At 30.3% G+C, this 21739-nt stretch overlaps 2 protein-coding genes across 4 annotated transcripts; one reads left to right on the top strand and one right to left on the bottom strand.

The window, feature by feature from the left end:
- The first annotated feature begins 1089 nt into the window (after window positions 1–1089).
- LOC137820226 (cellulose synthase A catalytic subunit 8 [UDP-forming]) lies at window positions 1090–7424 on the top strand. The gene is made up of 13 exons (XM_068624184.2): window positions 1090–1573; window positions 1765–1820; window positions 1921–1972; window positions 2056–2203; window positions 2802–3074; window positions 3338–3683; window positions 3822–3959; window positions 4521–4646; window positions 4728–4940; window positions 5197–5431; window positions 5527–5726; window positions 5855–6208; window positions 6547–7424. The coding sequence occupies exons 1-13, from the start codon at window positions 1396–1398 to the stop codon at window positions 7132–7134; spliced, it is 2907 nt and encodes a 968-aa protein (XP_068480285.1). The 5' UTR covers window positions 1090–1395; the 3' UTR covers window positions 7135–7424.
- A 984-nt stretch (window positions 7425–8408) lies between these two features.
- On the bottom strand, window positions 8409–11865 carry LOC137820227 (uncharacterized). Of its 3 annotated transcripts, XM_068624187.1 has the most exons (4): window positions 11679–11865; window positions 11168–11314; window positions 10309–11024; window positions 8409–9000 (listed from the first exon to the last, which is right to left on the bottom strand). In XM_068624187.1, exons 3-4 carry the CDS (start codon window positions 10956–10958, stop codon window positions 8781–8783), a joined length of 870 nt encoding a protein of 289 aa, XP_068480288.1. In that variant the 5' UTR covers window positions 10959–11024; window positions 11168–11314; window positions 11679–11865; the 3' UTR covers window positions 8409–8780. The 3 variants fall into 3 exon arrangements, with proteins under 3 accessions (XP_068480288.1, XP_068480287.1, XP_068480286.1); XM_068624186.1 differs by lacking the exon at window positions 11679–11865 and having other exon boundaries at window positions 11168–11663; XM_068624185.1 differs by lacking the exon at window positions 11679–11865 and having other exon boundaries at window positions 10309–11504.
- Window positions 11866–21739: the final 9874 nt, after the last annotated feature.

Raw genomic sequence — 21739 nt, 5'->3', positions numbered from 1 at the left:
TTACAAAGATTTCTATATATAGAGCCACTTAATTAATCTTCTTGTACTTTGATTTTGAATTTGGCAGTAGGTCCAACTACATCTAAGTACTGATGATTTTTGTTTATTTATTGATATTTTTATCTGTATCTAGTTTGGTTTAGTAACTTCTTTTTGTTTGTTCTTCCCAATATGAACTGTTTAATGATAGATTGATACCCTATATTCAATCACATACGTAATATTCATATCATATTCATACATGTTTTCTGCTGAACTTTGAAGTTACTCTATTTCACACTGTTGTCACTTTTTGTGCAGACATCATGACATTGCTACATAAAAACTACACAAACACATACTATATAAAAAAATATTTTATAGTATTGAAAATTCCTTTAGTTATTGACAACGTGAGTTTATGTAATTATAATAATGATACATAAAATAAAAGGTTGTAAATTGAAAACATGAAAGGACGTTGGAGCAACTTTATAATAGAAACGTGTATTTTGGTAGTTAGCACCACAGATCCCAACTGTTTTAAATGTTAAGTATGTCATAATAGTTAGTGTAAAAAAAAATACACTTGATAATAGATGTAAAATGAAAATGATTATAGTTATGAAGAGTTTCTTAAAAGCTTAGTACAGAAAGAAATGGAAAGAAAAACTGAGAATAGATTATAGTTTTCACCCTAAATTGGTCACTTAAATACTTGTATACTACTTATGGATATATATTAGTCGCAGTAGAAGAACATCTGATTATATAGCTTTCTTACCCAAATTAATGTATATGAGGAAAAAAAAGTTGAAATGAATTCTTACCAAGAAATTGAAAATATTACCTACTTTTAATCCCTATATCTTAACAGCTACATTACCCACACTAAAAAACACCTTATCAAAATTTTCTTACATAAGATAAGATTATGAATGTCACAGTGATTCCAAAAAAGTATTGTATCAATGCTTATATTACGTGTAATTTGATTTATTTTATGATGTTTTTATGGTAGAGCTATTTTAGTACCTGTACCTATAATATTCCTTCTGGTCAGTGGTCGTGAGCTTGTAGTTTAAGAGTTGTTAGTTAAAGACGTACCCTGCACAACCGAAGCATTCCTTATAGTTCCCGCAATAAATTCAAATGTTTAATTTCTTAAAAAAACACCAGACGTTGCTTCTCATCTCTCACTGTCTGTCTCTGAATGTGCCTTTGTGTGTGAGCTACACAATGAATGACACCAACCTCCTAACCTCTGAAAATGATCCACCACATTACCATCACCCTCCACACCCTTTACACCAGAGACCACCCTCAATGAGTTTATTCATATAAAAATCCATCAGAGCATACACTGAGAACCAAAGGGTCAGTCGGAGAGCGATTTTTGGTGGACCAGAACCAAAGATGATGGAATCCGGAGCTCACTTCTGCAACTCTTGTGGTGAACAAGTAGGACATGATGCTAATGGGGAGGTGTTTGTGGCTTGTCATGAGTGCTATTTCCCAATTTGCAAGGCTTGTTTTGAATATGAAGTCAATGAGGGTCGTAAGATCTGCTTGAGATGTGCCACTCCCTATGCTGGTAAGTGGTAGCCCTCTAATGTCTGTTCCTTCTTTCACTTTCTAACTCATTCAGTGAAGATTCTGTGATTATACTCATAACTCATTTTAATATATAAAATAAAAAAGTCGTATGAATACTAGTTCATCACATGCTTTTTTTGTTTGGGTGAAATAGCCTAAGATTTGTCTCCTTTTGTATATATTTCATAGATAGAGCAAAAGATGATGATCAAACCACTACGGCTGCCCAGATCAATGTTTCTCAGGTAATTCATTATTGAAGGTGCAAAGAGTCATTAGTTAGCCTTAAATTTTTAGTGTCAAGTTTTTCATATCTGCCTTACAATCTCTGCTTGCATTATGTAGGATGTTGGGCTCCATGCTAGGCATGTCAGTACTGTGTCCACAGTGGATAGTGGTAAAGAGAGACTTGGCCCACACCTTCTAGTATAACTTCTTTAGAACTTTCTTTTGATAATCATGATCTGTTTTTTCTTGTAGAACTGAATGATGAATCTGGGAATCCTATCTGGAAAAATAGAGTGGAAAGCTGGAAGGAAAAGGATAAAAAGAACAAGAAGAAAAAATCTGCACCTAAGGCTGAAAATGAGGCACCAATTCCACAAGAACAGCAGATGGAAGAAATACAGTGAGTTCAATGCGATATGTAACATATTTTCTGCAGGGAACAATACAAGATGTGTATTGAAATAACATCCTTTTTGGAAAGCTAAAAGTATTTCAGACCTTAATTAGGTTTATTTTAAGAGAAGCTATAGAAGAAATTAAAATAGTTCCTTGTAAATTGTGGTGAGGATGAGGTAGAGTTATTTGGTTACACACATGGAATCAGACACAAAATGGTTAAGAAAAGTACATGTAAGGACTAAAATCAAAAAATTGTTTGAGTTCTTTCATTGACTAATTTCTCAACCTTGTAAGTATTCTTGTATTTTCCTTTTTGGAATGCTGGTATATGTAGGATTATGTATCTAAACACCTCAGCATCCTAAATTCCTAATAGTGAATGAAGAATAACAAGCACTAGTTCCTGAAGTTAATTGCCAACTTTTCATCAAATTATTATAATTCATCTGGTTGTAGTTGAAAGATTAGTAGTAATATGATAATGAATATTTTCATGTGGTTATTAATTTTAGTGGCCTTTCTCTATCATTTTAAAACTTGCCCATAAAATTCAATATATATATATGATGTGCATGGCTTCATGCTGATATATTTTGCAGGTCCTCTGAGGCTGCAGCTGCTGAGCCACTTTCAACCATTATTCCAATCCCAAAAACAAGAATCACACCATACAGAATTGTGATAGTCGTCCGACTTATAATATTGGGTCTTTTCTTCCATTATCGAGTTACAAATCCTGTTGACAGTGCTTTTGGTCTGTGGTTGACATCCATCATCTGTGAGATTTGGTTTGCATTTTCTTGGGTATTAGATCAGTTCCCTAAATGGTATCCGATCAACAGGGACACTTTTATTGACAGGCTTTCTGCAAGGTAAATACGCAAAGTTGTAAAACATTTGGAAACTTTGATCCTTGTACTTCAAGATTTGAAATGAAAAATCAATTGAAGTGGATTGAGAAATGTTCCAGTCTTTCTTTCTTTCTTTCTCAGTTTATTTTTGTGAAAGGTAATCTGTGCAAATGAAATGAATGGATAATATAAATTGAAATAACATCTAAGTTGAATTTGAGAATGATATTCAGTTAGTTTATATTTTGGATGCTTGAATGCTCACTTCTGTACTGTCATGCCAGATATGAAAGGCCTGGTGAACCCTCTCAGCTTTCTGCTGTGGATTTCTTTGTCAGTACAGTCGATCCTCTGAAAGAACCACCGTTGATCACTGCCAACACAGTGCTTTCTATTCTTGCTGTGGACTACCCTGTGGATAAAGTATCCTGTTATGTGTCTGATGATGGTGCTGCAATGCTGACATTTGAGTCCCTTGTGGAGACAGCTGACTTTGCAAGAAAGTGGATTCCATTTTGCAAAAAGTTTTCGATTGAACCACGAGCACCTGAGTTTTACTTCTCTCAGAAGATTGACTACCTTAAGGACAAAGTACAACCTTCTTTTGTGAAGGAACGTAGAGCAATGAAGGTAAGCATTTGAAGTTTCATATATTTACTATGACCTCAAAGTCAGGACAACCTTGATGGAACAATTAGAAAACATGACTTTCCACCTTTTTCTATTCAAAGAGAAACCTCTTCATGATTATCTCTGCTTTTCTTCCAGAGAGACTATGAAGAGTTTAAAGTGAGAATTAATGCTTTGGTAGCAAAGGCTCAGAAAACACCAGATGAAGGATGGACTATGCAAGATGGAACCTCATGGCCAGGAAATAACTCCCGTGATCACCCTGGCATGATTCAGGTACATCCATTCATTTTGTGTGTACTCAAACCTCAATTCTGACATATCAGATGCCTGATTTCTGCAAATTGGCTACCAAATTATTTGGAAGGAGCAAATGTGGAAGTCTAAAAGGCCAGTACTTTAATGGAATGCTATATAAAGCTAATTATCTACTTTGTGTAGAAGATATTAACACATATTCAGCTTACAATAAGCTTTCTTCAATATGATTAGTTTTTAAATTAATTAGGGCTTCACCAAGTTAAGCCTTATGTATATTTCTTCAATATCAACAATATTTGTTCTTACTTTTTCTTTTGTTGAAAATGAGTGCTCCATTTTAACATTCATAAGCAATTGGTTGTTCTATTCTAATAATAATCACTCTATTTTTCATTCTGAGCAAATAATATGAAGAAATTTTTGAATGATTGTATGGAAAGTGAGAACCTCCTCTGTTTTTGTTAGATCGACTGTTCTATTGATCAATTATTGGAACAAGTGCATGCCATACTTCTACATGCATCTTCATTGAAAAAAAACTGAAATCTGAGCAAATTTTCTGTTTGTCATTTGCAGGTTTTCCTTGGACACAGTGGTGCCCATGACATAGAAGGAAATGAACTTCCCAGGTTGGTGTATGTTTCCAGAGAGAAAAGGCCAGGTTACCAACACCACAAAAAGGCTGGTGCTGAAAATGCACTGGTATGGTAGATAATTGTACTAACATTCTATGTAAGGTCATTAAAATTTTATAATGGCTGATGCTTATTTGGACTTATACAGGTGAGGGTGTCTGCAGTTCTCACAAATGCTCCCTTCATTCTCAATCTTGATTGTGATCATTATGTGAACAATAGCAAGGCTGTTCGGGAAGCAATGTGTTTTCTGATGGATCCAGTAATGGGTAGAGAATTGTGCTATGTGCAGTTTCCCCAGAGATTTGATGGTATTGATCGTAGTGATCGATATGCCAATCGTAACACAGTTTTCTTTGATGTAAGTTAAATAGAATAAACAGTTTCAAAACTTCATACACATTGTAGGCTCAGTGTGGTAGAAAATTTAGCATCAAACAAGTATTAACAGCTTTGATGTGTTTTCTTTTTGTGAATGATGGAGTTCAGTTAATTTGGAATTTATCTGCTTCAATATTGTCATGGTGTTGAAGAAAGTGCCTCTGGTGGCATAACTTGTATGAAGTAAAAATCATGGACACACATTTACTGTAGTTTCCTACCTTGATCTCTTTCAGGTTAACATGAAAGGGCTTGATGGCATTCAAGGACCTGTATATGTGGGAACTGGATGTGTTTTCAATAGACAGGCACTTTATGGCTACAGCCCACCTTCCATGCCCAAATTACCGAAATCATCATCCTGTTGTTGCTGTCCCTCAAAGAAGCAAACCAAAGATGTCTCGGAGCTTTATAGAGATGCAAAGAGAGAAGAACTTGATGCTGCTATTTTTAATCTTAGGGAGATGGACAGTAAGCACATTTAACTTTGTGAATCAGTTTTACTTAAGCACATAGCAGAGTCTTGAATGAGGAAAATGCTTCTTGCCTCTTATTTTGTCTTCCAGATTATGATGAATATGAGAGGTCAATGCTGATTTCACAAACGAGCTTTGAGAAAACATTTGGTTTGTCCACTGTTTTCATTGAATCTACACTAATGGAGAGTGGAGGTCTGCCAGAATCATCTGATCCCTCAATGCTGATCAAGGAGGCCATTCATGTTATTAGCTGTGGATATGAAGAGAAGACTGCATGGGGAAAAGAGGTTACACTCAAATGCCAATGCTCTTCACCTGTGATGATGTTTTTGTTACCACTGGGAATATTATTCTAGCTACATTTACTACATTTTACCTTTTACTTATTTGATCACATGTTCTCTTGTTTGCTCAGATTGGATGGATCTATGGTTCAGTGACTGAGGATATCTTAACGGGTTTCAAGATGCAATGCCGGGGATGGAGGTCAGTTTACTGCATGCCCTTAAGGCCTGCATTCAAAGGTTCAGCACCAATCAATCTTTCTGATCGATTGCACCAAGTTCTTCGATGGGCCCTTGGATCAGTTGAAATCTTCTTCAGTAGACATTGCCCCCTCTGGTATGGTTTTGCAGGAGGTCGCCTCAAATGGCTGCAGAGACTTGCTTACATAAACACCATTGTCTACCCGTTTACATCCCTTCCTCTCATTGCTTATTGCACTTTGCCTGCAATTTGCCTTCTCACAGGAAAATTCATCATACCAACGGTAATTCCTTGACTGTATTTAACAGTGCTAAAAATTACTAATGCATGATAGAGTGAAGATATTTTTACAAAAGATTTATATATGTAAAAGTTTATTGACTTTACTGATAACTATGATAATTATCTTAAAAACAGTACTAACAGTAAATATCTATTGAACTCTAGAAGATATATTTGTTGTTACTCATTAATCATTCATTAAATTCGTAAGGAGAAATGTCATAATTATGCGTAATGAGTAATTACACAACCAATGAAAACAGTTTTAGCAACAGATCAATATATCCATAAATAAATTAAGGTCATTGCACGAATGTAACATTTGATAATTTGATGCAGCTTTCCAACCTTGCAAGTGCCCTCTTTCTTGGACTTTTCCTGTCTATTATAATCACTAGTGTGCTTGAGCTGCGTTGGAGTGGTGTGACCATTGAAGCTTTGTGGCGTAATGAGCAGTTCTGGGTGATTGGAGGAGTTTCAGCCCATCTGTTTGCTGTGTTCCAAGGATTCCTCAAGATGTTGGCTGGTGTTGACACTAACTTCACTGTCACTGCCAAAGCTGCTGAAGACAGTGAGTTTGGTGAACTATATATGATCAAGTGGACCACACTCTTAATTCCTCCAACCACCCTTATCGTTATTAACATAGTTGGTGTTGTGGCTGGATTTTCTGATGCACTTAATGGAGGATATGAGTCTTGGGGACCACTTTTTGGAAAGGTTTTCTTTGCCTTCTGGGTTATTTTCCATCTTTATCCATTCCTCAAGGGTCTCATGGGTCGCCAAAATCGTACTCCAACCATTGTTATTCTGTGGTCAGTGTTGTTGGCCTCTGTCTTCTCTCTGGTGTGGGTGAAGATTAACCCTTTTATCAGCAGAGCTGATAGCTCAAGCCTCTCCCAGACCTGCATTTCTATAGATTGTTAAGTCACACACTACTTACATAAAAGTTTTGACCATATGTTAAAATATGGATGATGATTGATGATTGATGATGATTTGAGCCCCATTAGTTCTTTGCTGAAATGTGTAATCATGTTAAAAGTAAGGTTGCAAACATCGTTGTTACTTCTTTTCCATGCGTTGGTCGAATTTCTTGTGTAGAGATCAAGCATTGACTCATTGTATCAATGTAAATTAGTGATTTTGCTTTCCATTTAGATATTGGAATGATATGGAGAAAATAAAGATTAGAAAAATATGTTTTCACTCTCTCATTCATATCTCATATCTCATTCAAATTCATTGTTTTAGTAAATTTTGAAGTTTTTGAAAATGTAAAATGTATATCCACACACAGATATAGAAAATTATTATTATTTATTATAATATAAAAAATTAACTCTTAAATTAAAACTCTAACACACGTAATTTACATGTAATAGTTTAAGTGATTTGTATTATACGTTTAATTTATACTGTTATTATTGTAATAATAATAGTAATCCACAATTTATGTGTATAAATAACAATGTTACTCTTTCTCCAAGACATGCTCTCCAACCTTTAATTGCACGACCAGTACCTCAAATTTTAACCAAAGTAAACACAATGGTCGATGCAATGCAACTGTCATGTCTTAATTGCTGGAGTGGTCGAGCCTAACGAACTTTCCATCTCCATCAACCACTTGGATTATCAATCAAACTAGAGATGGACCCTCCAGTTTTTGTGCCTTCTGTGCTGTCTCTATTACAATTCACAACAATTTAGGAGAAGTACAATTTGCTGTTCTCCTCTTTTCTTCTTTCTTTATTCTAATTACGTTTGTCAAAGATGGTGGAAAATAGATATCTTGTCAAACATAGAATTTATCACTATATTATATTAGAAATAAAACTTTACTTTCCTGTTCTTTTAAAATAGTTGGTGTGAAAGGAAACAGCACAAGAGTCATCAGCACTTGATTAATTAATCCAAATTAAGTTTATATTTTAAATGCAAGAATGAACTTATCTTGCAAGTTTATCATTTATTTCTTATAAAAGGGATTAAAGAGAGTAGTAAAAAATAAGTTACACAGTGGTATTGTCAAAAGAGGTATTGCCTTCAAAAATATTTTGTCAAAAGAGGATTTTGAATCAATTTACCTAACCTAGGTTTCTCAACTCGATTATACTTGAAACTTTATTATGATGATGAGATAGATCCAAAAAATTGTCTAACAGTAAAGGGAACTAAAACAAGTGAAAAAGAAGAAGGAACAAAAGGAGGATCTATGTGTTTGTTTTGCAGCATAATCTTAATTTTTACAATATTATTGCCACCAAAAGTAAGATATACTGTGTGTGTATATATTTACCTCAAAACAACACACACACACTCCAAAGAATGCATCCAGGAAATAGTTTGACTATCCCTAGCCAAGCTGGTAATTTCTTTACATGGAAGCTTCAGATCTTCTTGAGGGCACACACCCTCAGAGTGTCTACTTGGACACGAGGTTTAAGCATTAACATCACACTGAAATGTGATGATTCTTCATAAAATGTATGTCAGAAACCAATCATTCACTCACCATATTAGCAGGAATGAAGAATTGAAGACAAGAACTATAGAGTTTGATTCATCAGCTAGAACATATTTACACGAAAAAACCAGGGCAGAACAAACGCTATCACCAAGCATGCCATCAAGAAGTTACAAAATGGCTGTCCCCGCCAGCATCCAACAACCCTTGGGGATGAACTACCATCGTTGTCCATGAATCTTCTTTCATTCCACTCTTCTATAAATCCATTACTAGTAACACCTGAAACATTTTTTGCAGGCTCGCCGCATATTTCACATAACCTGTGGTGTAGAAGGAAGCTAATATCAATAAAAGATAGCACCATAGACCATTTTTAAATTTAGTATTCATAGAATAGAAGTATAACAGAGAACAAAAGAACCTCAGGATCATGTTTATTTTATTTCAATAAGTTTTACGGACAAATTTATCAAACTAAACTCTTTCCAAACTAATGAATAGGCTTTCCTGTGATAATCTCTCGTTGAATAAGTGTTCATCCAAAGAAGCCCTTTACAGGATAGTAGAATTTGTATTCACAATGATCAGTTAATGCTAGATTGACCAATGGCTTTCGCTTGATATGAAACCAAATTTCCGTATTTGGTCTCTAACAATAGAGCTGACTTGTACGCAAAAGAAACCTTAGAACCATCCAATGGATAGAAGGCAAAACTACTGTTACATTTCAGGTCAATGGGGTTTGGTCAATATATCCCTATAATATTATAAGACTAACATTTCCTAGTCTAAGTCCCCTGTGTCATCTGAACATGGAAACATTATCCAAAAGGATCTTCATCGAGACACTTATTCAAATATCGATGACCCAACAAGAATATGAAAACCAAATCCAATAATTTACTACTTGCCAAACTGTGACTTGATCACTTGATGCATCTTATGGATGTCAATTAACCTCAATTCACAAACAATAGAAGAAAATTGCTAATAATTCTCATGTCTAATCCACAATCTTACATCCTAAAGGAGGAAACTCCACCGCGTGTTCGGATGCATTTCTCCAATTTTCTCATCATAGAATCCTAATCAATATGCAAGGAATGGCTATGCATGGGTTCAGTAATGATGATAACGGTTGGCCAACTACAGATATACCAATCAAAGCAAATAGCAGCGCGCTACGCTACCCAGTTCTCTAATGTAATGGTGGTAAGCAAAGTCAATGCCAAGGGCTCAACCAAAGGAGCCTTATGAAGCCAAAATCAAGCATAAGCCTAGTCATGGATATGGAAAGGGTTTGAAGGAATCCTAATTATGATATTGACAATTCCTACTTCTAAAATCCTGTTCTAATAAGAACACGTTTACAAGGAAGTCACAGACCTCAAAAGATCAAGACAAAAAGATAAAGCCTATCCAATACTATTGTTGAATTAATAAATGTTCTATATTATCAAAGTACCTGCAAACATACACAGACATAGAGCAACAAAAGGGGAAGAGGAATATTTGCTATCAGATATTGTGCCAAACAGTATTACATCATTGCAAAACCTCAAAAAGCACACTAATTTTATTGTCGATCTACAAAACTAGAATCAAACTAATTTGACAAGAACAGATACCTGTTCCCCTTGAGCTTGAACCACGCCTCAGCACAGTGAACGTGCGCAATGCCTAGCTCATCTTTACAAGCACAACCAAGCTGAATCAAATCTAAACTTGTGGCACTGTTAGCAGTGCCAAAAATTGTTACATCTGATGACTGACCAGAAGTCAGATGGCAAATCCTACAAATCGTTTCACCTTCAGAATTCTCATACAACTTTTTGTGGCTGCTGCACTTTATATCAATCACGCATGAACTTTTATCAGTTTCAGAAACCTCTTTTGCTGCTTTCATGGACACCAAACTCAACTCTGCTTCCTCAACTTTCACTTCCAATTTCCTATTCTCTTCATTGATGTACTCACTCTGAACAGACTCAACCACAACCACAGTTTCAATCACTTCTTGATTAACCAAATGGTTTGAATTATAACTAGTTCCCTGATCAACCCCAGGTAACTTATCACTGGAATTTTCGCGACCATGCTTGTCTTGACCCTTAACTTCCTCCTTTAGCTCCTTATCAGATCCCGAGTTCTCATCGACCTGTCTCGAAGTTCCAGCTTCTCCACTTATACTATCGCTACGAATTGCAACCCCTTCAACCAAATGACTTAAATTCCCATCATGAACCGGATCCAATACATCACCCCTATCTTCATCCATTAACAACTCGTTCACTCTCAAGACACTCCTAATTTTGCCACAGTACAAACCCCACCGAAAAAACTCCTGCTTTTTTAATTAAAGAGGATGAAAATGTGATCAAATGAAAGGAGTAACAAACATATCTTCCAACAATCCAGTTCTTTATTGGGGACACAATCTCTCAAGATATTCTTAAAACTAATCAAACCTTTAAAAAAAATGTTAACCTGGGATGTCACATGAAATGGACGACCTCACTGTCCAAGGAACAAGCCCCCAAATAGCCGCAAAGAGATTGGCTTTACCTCAAAATATTAAATTCCACAAACAGTTCAAATCTGACATGTTTCAATCCAACTCACGCCAGGTAAAACCTGCGTGATTAATGGGGAAAAATACGAGCAAAATTAGGTAAAGAAAGCTTCTCTTGAAAAAAACTCAACATTAAGACTAGGAGATTGAGTGCAATGGAATCATTAGATGATTTAGGTTAGTGATCAAAGAAAAGGAAGAAAAAAAAAAGGTGACTTTGTCTTTATTGGGAAATTTAACAGAAACCCTGCTATTGTTGTACCAAGATAGATACGGATGACTATATATTACAAAAAATATGAGCTTTTATTCAGTTATTATTAATTAAATTAATCTAATTGCTGAAATTTTGTGATTGAAGATTATCTGGGAAAAAAGTTTGCAATGAGCAAGTGGGTGCACAGTGTGAGTGGTGGGTGGTGTGACCTTTGTCTACTTTACATGATAGTGGCTTAAGCAGAAGCTCCAACGTACGGGTCGGCTCCTATATGGCTGTGGTGAAGTGTGAGAATTTTTCATGGACCTTAAAAAATGGTAACAAACTACAAAACAGATTTGGACTCATCAATGTTTTTACATAGTAATGGCTACTACTACTGACCACTGATCTGTTAGCCACACCACAAACATTATCCATTAATTTGTTCAGTTCCCTTTATCTGTGTATCATGTTAATTGGTTGTTTTTTTTTTTGTGTGTTTCTTGCTAATTATTATCTTTCTGTTTTGTGTGTGTTTTCTGATAATTTGTTATCTGTGTGTGAGTGTGTATGTTGTTATTTTATATTTTTATTATATGTTATATTTGAAGGATTATTCCTCTTATAAAAGTGACTCTCGTAGTTTTTGTCTTCTCGTCCTTACAATTTTTGGGTTTGGTGATTCTTCGTCTCGCATTTCTTTTATTCAAGATGAGCAGGTTGGGATACCTGCAAAGGTGTGTTCCGACGCTCAAGTCAGTCCGAGTACAATATGCAAGTAAATTAAGGATGAAAAGATTATTTTTGACACTGAATCTCCTATAATATTTATAACTTTAGAATGAACCTCAACTATCATGAACTTGTTTTTGAGTTCAGACGAAGTCCAATTGTATCTTAATAATAACTTATAATTAATTTGATTTAATCAGAGTTAATCATGAATTTATCGTTTGCTCCCAAGTTCATTCTGCATTATCGATCACTCTTTCTCACCACCAGATAGTGTAATTATGAAAACAACTTGTACTATTTGAAATTTTGAAATTTATTCATTGAAAAATAAATTCAAGTTAAAAAATATACATGTATAAAACTTGGTATTCCAAAGTAAGAGGAGTTGCCCCATGCAATTGAATAGAGAATAGAAAATCCTTAAAAAACATTATAGTAGAATATTTTGATTGTTACTAAATGTCAGAATGAAGTATTTAGTTGTAAATGCTGCGTGAATGGAACGTTCACAATAAAGTAGTATATAAGAATGCGTGCCATTTTTTGATGGTTTGTGATAGGTGCAAAATATTCTAAACTCCAAACTTTTGCCTTCAGAACATTTAATTTGTATATATTAGTAATGCCAAATCTTTATGAGTTATGATTCTTTAATGGAAAGAGTTACTTTCGTTGTTGATTGATGCTTTGTAAGAATATTTTGACGATGACATTATTTTGCAACAAAATAATTTATTTGTAACTATTTCTTTACTTTGTAACACTTCCCACAAAATATATATTGCTAAATATATAATATTTATGCAGTAGTTTTCATTATTAATTACTACTGAACTGAATTATTTTTAATTAAATAACATATTTTAAAAATATTTTTAATTATTACTATTCAAAAAACATATCTCAAATTAAACAAATAAAAAAATGCAATAGACTTAAATACAATTGTCAATGTAGTTCGTATATAAATATATGAATAAATATTTTTTTTCTTATATAGTATAAATATTGTATTTATCAATAATAAAATAAAATTAATTAAGTAATGTATTTACTAAAATTAATAAATATAATATATAAATATATAAAAATTCTAAATAAAAAGTCATTAATATAAACTTAAATATCTTTATATATTGAAATATCTGCTCGAAAAAATATTTTCTAATAATTTTATAAAAATTTCAAATTCACATGAACATATATGTGTAGTAAATACATTATTATTTTATACGTTTGAAAAGTTCTTAGTTTTAATAGAATTCCTCGTAGAGTATATTTTAAAAATAAACATTAATACTTTTTAGTGTTGTATAAAATTTTGGTGCATGTTAAAATAAAATTATCTAATTTTTTTTATTGTGCACATGTAGTATATTAGTTTGAATTTGACTTACTACAAGTATTTCATGTGCAATTATAGTTGTGAATATTATACAATTTATAGTATATATTTAATATATCAAATACGTGAAATTGTTTATGTGAAATGAACAAAGCAGTGAGAGTGAATAATTTAATTTAAACACAAAGTTAAAGTTCATTTGAAAGGATAAATAAATAAATTGAATTTAAAAATAATTTTCTGACACGTTTTTTCAATTTAATTAAAATATGCATATCCCTTTATTTTATGCATATTTATATATAATAAATACAAAATTTAATATATAATATTATTAAAAAATCATTTGTGAGAAAAATATATTAAATTAAATTTGTCAAAATTCAAACTTTAGAATTGGATAATGTATATGTTATATTTTTTTTATTAACTTTGATAAAATAAGATTTTCAGTCTTTTATATCCTATAAAATATTTTTATCTCTAAAACATGTGAAATTTTCAAACATCTCTATATATTATCTCTTATTTAAAGTTATATAGATTACTTTATTATGAATCCATGACTCATAATACATTATATATATATATATATATATATTAATTAGTGGTTGGGTAGGATGGTAATGTGTTTAAAAGTGGTGTATTTTTTGTGGATATGTGTTGGGTATGAAGTCATGACCAACTGGGTTGGGCTGACTAGACACATGTTTAGTGACTGGGCTTAATTATTGTGTCCCTTTATTATCTCTGTTTAAAGACATCATTGTGCTTGTAATTTTGTACACAACAGAAAAGAAATAAAATATAATAATTGTTCATGTAGATGTAGGTTGCAGTTGGCTACCGAACAACGTTAAATCTTGTGTGTTGTTTCCGCGTGCGTTTTTACTATCAATATGTTCAAAGATTTTGGGATATGGACTTTGTTTGATTTTTAATTACATGTGAACTAAAAACAAAAAGGGTGAAATACGTTAAAAGAGGGGGTGGGGATTCTTCTTTTATTCCACCTTCAAATTATTTCTCCATTTTTGTTGATTATTAGGTGGCAACATGATAGCTTGAGTAAGCTTTTTGCTTCCTTCTTTTCTCTCTTAAATGGCATGCATGTGGGAATTGGAAAGAGCATGACTTTTAGATGATCACAAATTGATGTTATATTGTTGTGTTGGATAAGGTTCTAAGATTTTGGGTTCATTATTAGTTTTTGGTACTCTTACTTCATCATTTCTTTTTCAATTTTTAATCTCTTAAGGCTTCAAAAAATATAAGAGAAACTATAATTTTTCTAACTAGAATTTTAGATTCTACAAATATTATTTCATGTTGTTTCTCTTAGAATCCAGATTATTACTCGAGGATGTTGGTAATAAGGTGTTTTTTCAATTAATTGTGAAACATTGTATTCTTTAATTTGGTGCATGGTTCAAGTTATTGATAAATTGGGTAAGCATATAGTGCAAATTATTCTGAAAAATTATAGTGTGTAAGCTAATGAAATTTATAGGTTACCTTGATGCTTGAATATTGTGTTAAATTTGAGTTCGATAATCTTAGAAACTATAAATATAACTCGTTTATGTTCAGTTTAGATCCGAGATTGAAAGGCATTGATTTTCGAAAAAAATTATGTTTGTTTCGATTTAATTGTGAATAATTTGCGAGAGAAGAAAAAGATGGCACCCTATTGTGAAGAAAAATAATGAATGCGGAAGAAAGTTACCTAATACAATATAATAATAATAATATATTTATATAATAATATTAACAACAATTTTTTATTTTTTATTTTATAAAAATAATTTTTATATGTATCTATAATAAAAATAAAAATGTTAAATATTAAATAAATTTCAACAATAAAAACATTTAATTATATTATTAATAAAAATAAATACTAATAATAATAAAAAATTATTTATTATATATAAAAATAAGTATACAAAAATTTAATTACTAAAATTTATAAACAAAAATATTTCCCTTTTAAAAATTAGGATAAATTTATAAATTCACATTCTAATATTTTAAAAAAATAAAAATTCCCTCACACACATCACATCACATCACTCACCAACTTTAATAAACTTTCTTCACAAATTCACTCTACATACCCTAATTCAAACAACTTAACTTTCCTCACATTTTCCTCTCAAAACACTCCAAATTCACTCCCTCAAATCCTCATCTTTCTCCTCCCTACTTCAAACACATCATTAGGTTTAGGACCCTAAACGAGAAGCTAGATATTAAATCTTTATTTTATTTAGGTTTATTAAAGAATTGAGTAAGTTGAATTAAATGGTATTTGAAGTTATAAGGAGAACCAAGGCTAGAAATTGTCTTAGTCATTGAAATTTTGGCTTGTATTGAGATAAGTGACAATGACCAATTTATATCTTAATTCTTAACATGTTGTAACTAACTTGTTAGAAAGGTGAAATTGTTAATCTTTAATGATTATGAGTGTTTTTTACTATTGTATTTTTTGCGTATCTTGTTTAAGTAAGATGGAACATGGTATTTGGTGTATGATTTCCTCATTCAAGCTAGTAAGATATTGTTTAGGTTATGAGTTTTTCGTTCGTTCAAGTAGTCGTCAAAATATAAAGTATATTTACGATGATTGAATGATTTTATCGTATATAAATTTTAATTTATGTTTAATCTTATTAACTATGTAGAAATTTATCATTAGTTAAATTTGATAGTAAGTTTTTTAAGGTGTAAATTCACCCTAATAATATGTAAAGTATAAAAACTATTAAAAAAATTAAATATTCAAATTTCAATGCATAAGGAGAAAATATTTGCATATAGACAAAAAAAATGTCAAATTAAGTTTTATTTTTAATTTATTAAAGTAAATAATTAAATTTTAAACAACATATGTAAAATAAAAGTATAAGAGAGATAAAAATAACTAATCCTTTATAAATTTATTATTGAAATCAACAGTAACTACAAAATTAACAAAATAATACTAAAAAGTAATATTGTTTAAAAAAACTAACCACATTAGTTATATTTTCTTATGTATGATTAATTATGCATTATATTAAGAGTTATAATTTTTATATATTATCGTACAAAATAGGAAATATACAAATTATATAAGAAAATGCAAATTACACTTAATTGTTTAGTAAATTAAGTTAACAGACTACAATATTTTTTTAATTTTAATCTCATTACAAAATAATTCTTATGTTTACTCTTTACAAAAGGTACTTAAATTTTCTTGGAACTATTATTTACAACAAATTCTCTACAATAAATTTTAAATTAATGAAAAAATATATATTTTTTAACATTATTCTTTTGTAGTTAAAACTATATAGATTTTCGTATTCAAATAAACAATACTATATCTAGTTTAGTGTAAAATAATGTTAAAATACATTTTATATTTTCTATATATTTCACATGCAAAATAGAATAAGAAAAGAATCTTACTAAATTGTGATGATTGAATATAAATTTAGTATAATTGAATCACTACCAAAAGTCTATATCGTTCTTCTTAACTTTCTTTTTTTTAATTTATGTCTTTTATATTTTTTTTATTATGGTTGTACTTTTGTTTAGTATTTCATATTTCCTTAATCAAATTTTAAAAAAAAATTATTCTCAATAATCTTATATCAATTTAGAGTAGGAAGAAAGATAATTTAAATATACTTACATATATTAATATTCAAAGATTTATTTTAAGGATAAAAACGTGATAGAATACAAATTCTAAAACAAATAATATCCCGAATGTGACAATTGAGCTTAATGTTGTAATCTCAAATTTGTTGAGATAGCATTGATTAGGTCAATCAACGCATCTGAGATATTGTCTACTTCGGAACACGGAACTTCGTCACGGTTTTATCTTAAAAGACACAAATTAAAGGATGGAGATATATATCAACTGTAACAGACCTCCTAAACGATGTGAGATTATATTGAACATAACACAACATACTTAATTTAAATCTTAATAATCTTAAACATCTCGTCTTTAAATAACATCTCTTATTTTATTTTATCTCTTCTTATCTTGCATAGGACAACCAATTATATTTATATTTTAAACTTTTTTATTATCTCTTACACCCCATATTTGATAGATAATAGATTGCAAGTGTAGAAAGTGTGAAGAAGATTGCAAAGAGAATAAATTATGGAAGAAGAAATGAAAGTGCGAATTGTGATGTGTATTGGTAAGATATAGACATTTCCAGCTATTTATAATAATGGAAGGATCCACCCATCTCACTCTCTTTTCACGTTAATGCAATCCCTTTGCACCACATTAAATCAATCTTCACTTAACACTTCATATCAGATCAGATTCTGAATTATAAAAGTAAAATTATCTTTCCCATTTTGAAGAAGTAAAATTTGAATAAGAACTTATTAAAATGTAAATTGTGTAATATTTTTGCATTAAAAGTTATAAAAATACTTACTATTTTATAAGAAATAAAGAGATTGAGTTGTTCTCTGTCCTTTTCCAATCATACATATCTTTTTTTTTTATGTTAAATATTCTTCCTACTCCTATCTCTGTCTCATGTGCTTCTAGTTTTTTAACAACATTAAATATTATTCCACTTTTAAGTCACTCTCCAAAATCTCATAATAATGAAATTTATACTTAATATGTTTATTATCTTACTGATCCACCTGATCTACTTATATTACGTAAACAGATTCAACACACAAAATAACACTTATTTTTGTTTTCCTTCTGTTGATAGATGTGTTATGTGTTAGAGATTCCACATCGACTAGATATTAGAGTCTTTTATAATATGTAAGTGGATGCAAACTTCACCTTATGAGCTGATTTTATGGGATTGAGTTAGGTTTAAAGTCCACTTCGTAATATGGGATCAGAGTCATTTGGAGCCTACCCAAGCGAGTATTTGTTGGGTTTATCAGACCACCCGCTATCGGACCACTCATAATATATAGTCTCACGCACGAGTTGACAATCTCAATGTGAAAAATGTGTGTTGGAGATCCACATCGACTAAAGATTAGAGCGTCTTTCATAGTATATAATTCATAATTAAGAGTTGTTTAGTACAATCATATATATATATAAAGGTTAGTACAAATATTTGTTATGCTTAATATTTTATTTTACGAAAAAAGCATATTTGTGTGGATATTGATAAATTATGTTGTATAATGCGTAATGAAGATATAGAATTTCATTTATATAAGAAATCAATATTTTTAGTAATCAGATTCTTAACATAACGCTATGTATGTATATCAAGAAATCAAACAAAGATAATAATAATGAAAATAACTAATTAGTGTTTATGACAGATGATTTTTTCTTTATGATTAGATGCGTAATGCATCAGAAATAGGTCTTCCAATTTAAACAAACAACTACTTATTGATGTGATGTCTCTTTCCAAATAATAAATAAAAAAATGTTATTTTATTATATAGAGAAAAAGATGTTACTGGATTTGTCGTGAACCAAAGTGATTTACTTTTTTTTGGTTTTTGTTCGGAGAATAGATGGGCTGGGCTGAGACTTAGGTGGACCCTAAAACTGAAAATGTTAAAATGTATGGGCCCCACCATTAGAGAACCCTTTCCTCAGTGAAAGAGATATGATTTTTGGATACAAATGTCTTTTTCATAATTTTTCTAAAAATTAAATCCATTTTTAAAATGATAATAATATTTTTTATGTTGTGAAGAAGAAAATAAGAGCCTAATTTTTTTCCTTTTAATTATTATAAAATATTTTTTACTTACTCTTATACAAGGAAATAGAGATAAATCTCTATGTCTCTTTTTTATTTTTATCTATCCAAAAAAACACATATTTTTATCTTTCTTTTCTATCTATTCTTCCTTTTTTATTTGGATAAAAATGAAATTTTGAAGAAAGAAAGGAAAAAATTTAAAGTAAACTTATTCAAATAGTCTTATGTAATTTATTTATTTATTTTAAAATATTATTTGAAAGATCTTGTTAATTGAAAGGATAAGAAAAAAAAGACAACAAAAATTGTATTGATTTGTCTCAATTTTTTTTTTAAGATTTTATGTTTTGCTAAATCCAAAAAGTACTCCTACTGAAAAAAATTCAAGTAATATTTTTACTTTTTTTTTTAAGTGATTATCACAAATATTCTTTGTACAATAGTATTTTCAAATTTTATACTCACTTTTAAGAAATAAAAAAAAAAGGTTGTTATAAACCACATTATCTAAGGTAGACACATAAAATACGAGCTATGGTTTTTATATTATTTAAAAAAAAAACACATAAAGCAATTTAAGAAGTATTAGTGCAAACACCCCACATTTTTCTCTTTTACTCAATTTTCACAATGAAAGAAATATAACATTCAGAAATAATTTTGGACGAGTCGAAATTGAAAAACAAAAAATAAAATGCAGAAAGTGATTGAAAGTGAATGTTATTTTATTTTATATGTGAGATTTTGTGTAAAAATGTGTGAGAGTATGCTCTTTTTGTTGTCTTAAAATAAGAAACTAAGAAAAAAGTGAGAAAATCATACAAAAACTGTACATTAATTTAATTTTCAAAATTAAAAAATAATTTAATTTTTTAAATAATTCATATGAAATGATAAAATATTTCATTGTATTAATAAAATGAGATATATTAAATAAGAGTAGAATCGGAAATTTTTTGTTATCGAAGAATCTCCTATATATAAATTTTGAAGAGATTGATAATAGTTAAATTATTGTTATTCATGTTAGTAAGTGTTTTATTCATGAGTCGTTCAAAATTATAATATAATAGTTGAAAGGGATCTTGAGATGGTACTGAATTATTCTTGACGAGGATATAGTTTATCATTATGCGTCAAATGTAATTTAATATATTTGTATTAGTAGTTAATTAAGTTATATTTAACTTTAAGTAAGCGATCGACGTGTGTTTTAGAGTATATATCACAAATGTCATTTAATATATTTCACTAACATGTTTCTTTGAGTGCGTTATTTTTTATTATTATCTAATTAAGTTATATTAATTTTACATAATTTTTTTTTTACATATATTAGAGTATATATGTTTTTCTCTTATCATGTCTTATATTTTATGAAAATAAGATCTTGAGCCATTTTTTCCAAACATATTTTTTTATAAATCTCATTTATCTTCCATTTCGTACCAATTTGGAGGAAAATAATTTTTTGATAAATCTAACATAGATAACGTATCTCTTCCTTATCAAAACAATCATAAAATTTTAATAATTTTATCTATACCCCTCTTTCCTAATTTATTTTCATGTTAATAAATATCTCATATTTAATACTCTGGTTTTATAAAAAAAAAAAAAACTCATTGAAGAATGCTAATATGATAAGATAAAATTATAAAAATTAAGAGCAAGATATAACATAAAATATCGACTTAAAAAAAAAATATTAACAACCATATATTTATAATAAAAAATATAAAAAAACTATATTACATAATTTGTTGCTCACACTTTTAAAAAAAGTTCTATAATCATTTTGTAAACGTGGAGATGAAGAGTTGAAGTAAGGTTTGATGAATTATAAAAGAGAGTCAAAGTTACCAAATTTGACCGTACTACTCCTGATAGATTATGCCTATGACATCACCAAAAGAGAGGTTTGAACAACATTTATGGCTTTCAAATCCACATTATATTTATTTTGAAACTTGAATATTAAATTAAATCCACATCATAAACACATTCACATAAATAAATCTTTACATTCGCGTATACAGTATAGTTAAAACCACTGACATAAAAACTAAAGTAGGAAAAAATTGACATGATAAAAGAAGAGAAAATCCATTAAAATCTATAGTCATTAGAATTTAATACAGGAAAATATGAATTCAGTAAGCATTTTAATAACTACTACATACATGGACAAATACAGAAAACTCACTAACTTTCAGCCTCTTTCTGCCACCAACATTCTGTAGAAAACACTATCCACTGACATTTTTTATCTGAATTTTACATTTTGTTTGCAAGGAATCCCTCCTCATCTATGTCTTTGTTAAGATTAACACCCTATTTTGCAAGTAGTTATAGTTAATAAAAAGAAGTAACTGAACAAAACTGATGGATTCAGTTACTTTATAGATGACACCGAGTTTAATTCAAAATTGTAAGAAAAAGTTCAAGCAAAGTCGCTCGCAACATTTCATATATATAT

The sequence above is a fragment of the Phaseolus vulgaris genome, chromosome 9, assembly GCF_051622355.1.
Source record: "Phaseolus vulgaris cultivar YP4 chromosome 9, ASM5162235v1, whole genome shotgun sequence".
NCBI lineage: Eukaryota > Viridiplantae > Streptophyta > Magnoliopsida > Fabales > Fabaceae > Phaseolus > Phaseolus vulgaris.
The sequence above is the reverse complement of the archived record's forward strand: the minus strand, read 5'-3'. Positions and strand labels throughout refer to the sequence as shown.